Source organism: Corvus brachyrhynchos, unplaced genomic scaffold, assembly GCF_000691975.1.
Source record: "Corvus brachyrhynchos isolate BGI_N302 unplaced genomic scaffold, ASM69197v1 scaffold381, whole genome shotgun sequence".
Taxonomy (NCBI): domain Eukaryota; kingdom Metazoa; phylum Chordata; class Aves; order Passeriformes; family Corvidae; genus Corvus; species Corvus brachyrhynchos.
This window is the reverse complement of record NW_008236219.1, coordinates 992,296-1,001,027: the sequence shown is the minus strand read 5'-3', so window position 1 is coordinate 1,001,027 and position 8,732 is coordinate 992,296. Positions and strand designations below refer to the sequence as shown.

Genomic DNA, 8,732 nt, shown 5'->3' with positions numbered 1-8,732 from the left:
GCTATTACAAAAGGTATCGACTACAGGAGCTCCTCAAGTGCAGAGCTGAGTGGGGCTGAATATGCAGACAGATGTGCCTAATTTTTCCCCTTAGGACCTCAGTCCTTTGAAAAGATCAAGGTAAATGCATGTGCTTCAGTAATGCTGTCTTATCTCTCAGGTGACACCTGCACAATGGCAGACTACAGCCGGCTCAAGAGCATCCTGCTGGACCTGCAGGCTCGCCAGCAGAGCCCGTCAAGCAGCTTGGCCAAGGACAGAGTAGCCCAGAAGCGCTTCCTAATTGAAGAGCTGTTTAAGCACTTGGATCTAAACAGTGACGGGCATCTCAGCAGCTCTGAACTTACTCAGGTGGGTTTATTGTTCAGTGAAAATGGAATTATGAAGTGGATTTTCATTCAAGTGTGAATTGAATGTAATACAGCAGCACTCGTGTGGGAATGGTCATTTGTACCTGTCCAGTCAGCAGCAGGTAAAGGAGGAAAATCTAACACAGTCAGTGAGTCTCCTCTGCATCTCCCAGGAGTCAGTGTTGTCTCAAACGTTTGAAGCTCATCTCCAAACAAAAACCATGGCAGTTTTCCAGCCCCATCCATACTTCTCAAAATAGATACTAATCCTTGCTCTGCTAACTGACATCTGAAGTATTTCCGGTTAGCTGGCTTGGGGAGAATGAATTTAGATTTTTTAGGTGCATGTAAGTTAGGCAGAAATCTCTTAATTCTTCCTCCCTGCCTTCTGGACTGGCCATTAGCACAGAGTAATGTGACAGCAAAGTTGGAATGTTTTTCAACAGGTTTATTGTCCCAAAATCCCTGGGCAAATGCTGAAATGTTGATTAGCAGAACTTGATAGAAAAGGTGAGAGTTTGAAAAAACTGTGTCTTGGTTTGAAAGACAGATGTCTGCCAAGGAAGGCAGGAGTCTCCCTTGAAATGGAAAAGAAAATGCAACCCCCTTCCCTCTGAATTATTATAATTTCGAAATTAAGGGGCTTTCAGGCAAAGATATGAGGAACAGGAATAACAGTTCTTTATAAATATATGTATGTATGTATATATATATATGTGTATAACAAGGCAAAAAAACAACAACAACCATGGCAGTAACAGCAAACACATACCCAGTGCCAGCCTTCTCGGCTGTCAGGCTATTTCCCCTCGGGTGCAGTTCCGCTCGCAGCCGGCAGGGGCGCTGGCGGCTCCCGGTGAGCAGGGCAGGTGCGATGGTTCCCCCGCGGCTGCAGGGGGCGCTCCGGAGCGAGCTCGTCACAAACCCCTGGGCAGCCGATCCCGGTGTCCGTCTGTACCCTCGGGAACAGCAGGCTGGAATGGCAGGGACGAGCGCAAATCCCGGGTGGCAGACTAGATGGATCGAACTCTGGAGCTGCAGCGGGAACCCTGGGGGGTCTTGACAGGCAGGATGTGCGGAGCCACAGAGTAGCGAGGGCTCGAACGCAGCAGCGGGGGCAGGGAAAGGTGGGTTTGGGAATCCCGGGGGTTCTCCGGTAGAAAGAAGGCAGCCGAAAGACTGCAGTGCTGACGAGATGGCAGCAGCCTCTCTCTCAGTCTGAACACCGGAGCACCCACCGCCCACACACCCAGGTGAAAGAGAGTAGCTTGTTGGACCACACCCTCAGTGGCAAGCTCCTTTGTCCTCCACAAGTACCCAGCAATTTGTCGCCCTGGCAACACATATGGGAAAATTCCTCAAGAGGGGGAAAAAAAAAAAAACCAAACCAGAAGGGGAACTTCCAAAAAACCCCAACAAACTGTTATTTCTAATTGCAGGCATGCTATGCTGTTGGATTCATCTCATTGGTAAAGTGAACCAAACAGCCATCCCAGGCACTCGATCTGGGTACTCTGTCTTCAACTTGCTCTTTGCACATGCAGACCTGTGAAAACAGACCTGTAAAATGTCTTTTCCATTTCATTATATCATCCAGGAAAAGAATTAGAAGCAAATGCCTTTTAAGAGCCTTTTGGAAGCCGGTCCTATCTGGGACCTATTCCAGTTTCCAAAGCCGTTCCATCACAAAATTATGGAATGGTTTGGGTGGGAAGGGACCTTAAAAAGCTCATCTCATTCCACCCCCTGCTATAGGCAAGGACCCCTTCCACTAGACCAGGTTGTTCAGAGTAAGTTCACCCTTGAGTGTCTCATCCGCACTCTCACTTCCCAGGGAACACAGAGCATGTTGCAGGCACGAGCCTCCTGCTCCCTGAGCTCACTCCTTTCCAGGACAGTTTGTGCTGCATTTTAGTCCTCAGGCTGTTGACAGGATGCTCGATACTTTCCACACAATGCAAAGTGTCAGTGTAAATTTCCTTATTATCTCGGGGCTATGAATATATCCAATATTACCTCTGAAGGCAATATTTTTTCATAAAGACATGGTAGCTATAAGAAAACACCTTTATCTGAATTCAAAGCCAGCTTTTACATAGTGACATCTAAGTGTCTGTTCTACTCTTAAATTTTTTTGCCCTTTTTACATGAAACTTATTTCACTGTGATTTTAAAACTCTCATGGAAATAAAGGTTTGGCACCCTGGAAGCCATTGTCATTGCAAAGGAACACAGACTCAGTGTTGTAAGGTCTGCCTCAGAGTTCCTCAGGGCTTTGTTTGCAGAGGTGCCTAGAGCCCAGGTCTCTCTCACAAGTGCAAACACAGACCTTGGCTACTCTTATTTTAATTCTTCTCACTGTTACCAAATCAGTAAATGTGCCTGAACATCTGGAGCCCACTACAGTTTGATGGACCAGAATAAGTTCAGCCTCAGACAGGAGCCCTCTCACCCAACCATCCTCCACACAATCTGACCACCAGCATGGCTGGTTTGACAGTGGGATCACCTCTCAAAAGACAAAATATTGCCTATTAATGCACAATTTAGATAAGCCATGAGTGCTTTCAATCCTGAGCCGAGTGGCTCTGGTCTTGGGCCCCTTGGTGGCAGCATGGCTGAGTCCCAGCTGGGCTGGGGACACATCTGTGGGGCTGCTCTGCACTCTCACAGCAGCAGGATTCACAGTTAATGTGTAGCCTGCCAGTTGTTTATTTTTCTCTTTAACAAGATGATTTTTATGTGCTCTTACAAGACCAGTTTATCCACCCAGGTTTCAAGAGACATTTTTTTAGGTAATGAGCAATTTTTAATTACCCAGGTTATAGTCTTAACAGAACTTTTCTTGCTTCATTAGGTAGATTTGTGATTGATTTGCATTAGCTCTCTATTTTGAAGCTCTCTGCAACTTTAAATTTCCTCCAAAGATGGGAATTTCATTGCCCATGGGCAGAGGAAGCTGAGCTGAACATGATGCAGTGACATCTTGTTCCCTCTGACTGCTGGATGAGCTGGTGCTGTGCCTTTGCTTTGTTTTATTTAAAAGAAAAATAGTCTCTCGAGCACTATAACCTTGTCTGCAAGCAAAAATTCAAGGCAGGTAACTTGCACTGCTGCAGTAAAAAGTAATTTTTAAGACCTGGAGGTGGATCTTTAGGAGGCTCATTGCAGAGGGATTCACCCCAAAGGAGAATCTCTCCAGAGGGAATGGTCCTTCATCGATGCAGCACCCATTTGTTTGTCCTCCACAACAGAATTGCTTTGAGCAAAAATATGGCAACAGATGGCCCATCCCCTACTATTTAGAGTCGTTTTGCCGACTGTCTACTGGTAGACCCTATCCAGTATTCTCCCTCTGGACCCAACGGTGAAATTCCCATGTGGTTTTGCAACCATGGATATATAAGGCTGTTAACAATGGTGGTAATTAGAATGTTATTTCCATTTAAATATTTAATGTATTTTAAAGTCAGATTCATAAATCTCCTACGTGTGTCACAGCTGAAGTGTTTTCCACTGGTTTTTTTTCCTGACGTTAAATCAAAAGGACTGGTAAAAACTTGTCAGTCTTGTGAAAAGTTAATCAATTTTCAATACAAAGGGTAGACAGAGGGAAATTTCCATCTTTAGAGGATTGATCTTGGAAGTTATGGTTGATCTCACTTTTATTGAGTATTTTTTACTTGCTAGGTGAAGGGTCATTTTTTTAGCATTATTACTTTAAATTGCTTCAATATAATGGGTCAAGACTAGAATAGTAAATAAAAGAGTCCTTGGCCTACAGGAAAAAGCTTTCCTGTCTGGAAGATGCAACACTGCAGCAATTTTCTTCATGTTCTATGATAAATTCAGAGAACCCAAATGAAGTGTTGAGAAAACAAAAGAAACAAACTGTCAGGGGCTGAAAAAGCACATTAGTGTTGAGTACACCGTCCACTGTTGCCTGTTCTAGTCCTAAAAGCAGGGAATACAATTTTGTCCTTACTTACAGAGGAGAAGGAGAAGCAGACTTTCCTTTTTCCGTGTTGAATATTTATTTTTCCGTCCATTTTCAAAGTGAAAATGCATTTCTGTGCTACTGGTGAAGGAAGGGGCTCTTCAGTCCATGGTCCATGACATGCTGCAGGAATACAAATATCTTGATAGAAAGCAAATATGTAATGATAGATATGATAATATATATCTGTATATGTCTGTATATCTCTATAGATAGATAGATAGATAGATAGATAGATAGATAGGTAGATATCTCCCAAAAAGGTCATGTCATGGAAATCTGCCAGGTGAGCCACGCCAGCAGTGTGTAGGATTACATTAAATGTATGGTTACCTGTTCTCTTTGCTATAGCTAATGAAGAAGGAGGACCTGGAAGATGATTTACTGGGTTGTACACTTGAAGACCTTCTCCAGTTTGATGATTACAACAACGACGGCCACCTGACTCTGCAGGAGCTCTACACGGCCTTCCGTGAGTCCCTGCTTTGGTCTGTCCTGGGTGTTTGAAGCATGTGAATATCTGTGAGGGCACTGTTGTCTTCCCACACATGGTCAGCAAAGATGATCCCTTTTTTGTCTTTAATGCCATGAAAATACTTTGGAAGGCTTATTTCCAAAGGTGTCTGTGCTCCACAGGCTAAGCATGAAGCAGGAGGTTGGTACAGGTGTGTCAAGTTTATTGTTTTCTTCTGTGTTTTGTTGTGCTTCTTGTTGATGGCAAGGGAGAAATGGTGGCCTGGCCAGGTCTGTAGAGTATATGGTTTGCGTAAAGAAACAGGATGGAAACCTGTCCAAAGGTCCTGTGGTAATATGAGTTAGTTTGCTTTGGAGAAGGTGTTTTACTGAATATTTTGCTTGGGAATTATGTTTTCTGCATTTTGTTTCCATGTTAATAAGTATATTACAGTGTGCAATCGTGATACAAATCTCAGCATCCTATGCAAGGATCTGGGGATCACAGAGCTACTTAAACAGTGGGATATAATAAATACTTGTGTTATCCCGTTTGTCTTCATAAATTTATGTTCTCGCTTTCAGTTAAGCATTTGTTGAAATCCTTCCCAGGACAAGGCCCACACTGTCTCCTTCATCTGGGTGATAGAAAGTTGTATTGATGCCTGTTCCTTTGTGATACTAAAGAAAAAGGGAAATGGGCAGGGTTATTCAGTAATCAGGATAGTGAGCTACAGAGAACGTGGGTGTGGTTAAGACATTAAAACTGAAGCAGGATTCAACCATTGACTCTGTTGAGTGCAGGGAAAGGGCCAATAACCAGCTGGTTACCTCTTAAGCAGGATTCATTTTAAAGATGGTAATGTCTGTTTTCTTGATTTACAGCTTTTCATTTACAGAAACCCAACTTTAGATAATAATCACAGAATGGTTTGGGTTAGAAGGGACCTTAAAGGTGATCTAGTTTGATCCCCCGGCCATGGACAGGGACACCTTCCACTAGACCAGGTTGCTTCAAGCCCCATCCAACCTGGCCTTGAACACTTCCAGGGATGGGGCAGCCACAGCTTCTCTGAGCACCCTGTGCTAGGGCCTCACACCCTCACAAGGAAGAATTTCTTCATAAAATATCCAATCTAACCTGCCCTCTGTCAGTTTGAAGCCATTCCCCCTTGTCCTGTCATACCATGCCCTTGTCAAAAGTCCCTCTTCAACTCTCCTGTAGGCCCCCTTTAAATACTGGAAGGCTATTTAAAGTGCTTTAAGATTAGCCCCAGTTGTCAGCTTGGACCTGTTTGAATCACACATGCATTTAATTCAACACAGCGCACTCAAACCAGCAGATATACAGTAAAACATAAAATCTCATACATTAAGAAGGCCTAAAGTGTAGTAAACCAGCTATAAAGGTTTGACATGCAGTTATTTGGGAGCATATTTGGATCAATGGGTTCTCAAAGTCACATCAACTTGAACCTAAATTCTAAAATTCCAAGAATTATTTATATGGGTTTTTGATTCAGTGAATTTTAAGCAGGCAATGAAAATAAGACAAGTACAAAATATTAGCCAATTAACAGCTATTATATTGATAAACCGCAAAACTATCATAACAAAACCCAAGGTGTAGCAATGACTGTTTGTCAAAGGGATTTTGTATCTGAACAGAATTTCTCACCATCTGTAGCTGAAAACCAGACTGACTTCTCCATTTTAAGTTCTCCCAGAATCTCCACTTTTATCAAGAGCAGATAATGGCTCACCAGCTTTTAATTTAAAAGCTAAGTTCATTGCTTTGAAATTTTGGGGAACCTGGAAGCAAATTTAGTGCCTGGTTGAAGTATATATTTTCCCTTTACTTTATTAAATGATGTAGGAAAAAATCTCAAAAATACATCAAACACTTAAGGGCACACTTTGGTTTATGAAAATTTTGTTTATAAGATGTTTGCTTTGTTATGAGTCAGAATTTGGAATGCAGCAGTAGTTTAAAGGTGCAGCAGTAGTTTAAAGGTACAGCATCCTGCACATTTCTCCTATTTTTTGCCCATTAGAGAGATCCTTTTATTGCTTCAAGTTCACCCAAGCCATGAATTGTGGCTGCCACAGGCTGGCAGCAAGATATGGGCACGGCTGCTCAGCAAGCTGAGTAACATAATTACCAGAATTCAGTGACGTGAGAAAGTCTCAATCTAATTTATCCTCTCAAAAACTCTGTCACATCTGTTTTGGTGCTCTGTGCTCTGATGGAGTGTCACAGTGTTGGAAAGGTTTGGAAATGACCTTGATAATGTGAAGAGCTTCCCAATTTGACATTCTTGTGCTGCGTTAGAAGTTGCATTTCATTTTAGAGAGTTTTGTGTCTTTGTTGTAACTCACAGAGCCACAAAATGGTCTCTTTCACTCCATGTGTATCTGTTGCTTTCCCTTAATCCATCCTCTCTCTCTTAAGACACTCAGGGACCCAAAGGGTATTTTTCTTCCCCATCACACTGGTCATCTGTAAATGAATGAAAAGTGCATGGATGATAGAAATCCAATGTCTTACATTTTCTGAAATGTGGTTTTATCAGTACAAGCACTACATCTAATAGGTGCTATTTTCAATCATAACTTCTAACCATGCTAATCATTTTCATACACATTTTAATGCACAATTTTGGATTATGGACAGAAACAGTGGCCTTCCTTCTAAACCTATGATCTTTCTTCTGATTTTCTGAAAGTTCTTTTGTTCCTTAATCCCAAGAATAGAACTGTTAAGATGATTCTTGCATCTATGAGGATGACTAGAAATGTCTGTTAACACAGGATTAAAGTTTCAGCTTTTCAAATTGCCTTAATCATACACAAGTAATGCATGAGACAGATGAAACACTCTCCTGGCAGCTCTGGTAAGAACCACTTGTAGGTGTCTTCTAATTCCTCATTAATAAATTTTTATTAGATAAGGAGTCTCAGGACCATAATTAAAAAAATAATTTTTGCTGTGATGATCTTGAGATTTTTCACATGCCAGAAATAGAGTACTAGAAAGATTATTTGTCTGTTGTCTTTTCTGTAAGTTGTCACAAAGATTCAATAAATGACTAATGAATGAAAGGCTTAGTTATCATAAGAGCTAAAGCAGTGCATGCATCTAATTAATCAGCACGGAGATAGTCTGGTGAGTTGGCAAGCACATCACCCAGCTGAGTCATACCTTTAAGAATGCTCAGATGGGTGGTTTCTGGATATAACTTCTGGAACTGTATCTGACTGGAAGTCATTAGAATTAGGCATGTCACTTCTGTCATTCCTGTTGTCTTCCCTAATGGGAAAGTGGCAGGTTGGCAATGAAAGCCCAGCTTAAGAAAAAAAAAAATCCATGTAATCTTCTAGATCTGTATCATCATCATCATCAATAAGGACAGGTCAGTTTGTAATACAGATAAATCAGGGAGAGGGAAAAGATGCATTCCATCAAAATGCCTTTATCCTGTCAACATTGTTTAGCTAATAACGAGTCATTAAACCAACAATAAAATCCCCTTAAATTCTAGCTCATGGCCCATTAAAGTACTGTCCTGATGTCGTATCTGGACCAAAACAACCTACAAAGGAAGTTTGAAAGAAAAATACTGAATTGTTATTTTTCAGGGCAGTCATTATGTGCCATGGTCTATTGCATGTAAGTTACATGTAGACAGAAAATTGCTGTTTCTCTAAGATGAGAGACATGTCATCTATGGGTATATTGCTATCTAAAGAACACAAGTGGTTTTTAGTAGGGACATTTTTCATGCAGGAATGAATGCGGCAGCTGCAGGATTAATGCGCTCTTAACTCCGATTAAGGAGTACATGATGATGTTTTTGTTTCCTCCTTGATTCTGTTTTAGGTCAGATCTTCCTTTTTTTAACATGTCCTTAATATTAACCAAAAAAAGCACA

General features: G+C 41.7%; 1 protein-coding gene across 5 annotated transcripts in view; it reads left to right on the top strand.

Moving 5' to 3' along the window:
- The window catches only part of LOC103624216 (follistatin-related protein 4), a 228,162-nt gene that overhangs the window by 122,037 nt on the left and 97,393 nt on the right, over positions 1–8,732 (top strand). For all 5 annotated transcript variants that reach the window (XM_017746904.1, XM_017746903.1, XM_008643431.2 and 2 more), the window contains 2 exons: positions 161–351; positions 4,699–4,819. In XM_017746904.1, the coding sequence (XP_017602393.1) occupies positions 161–351; positions 4,699–4,819 (312 nt within the window). The remainder of the gene's footprint in view (positions 1–160; positions 352–4,698; positions 4,820–8,732) is intronic.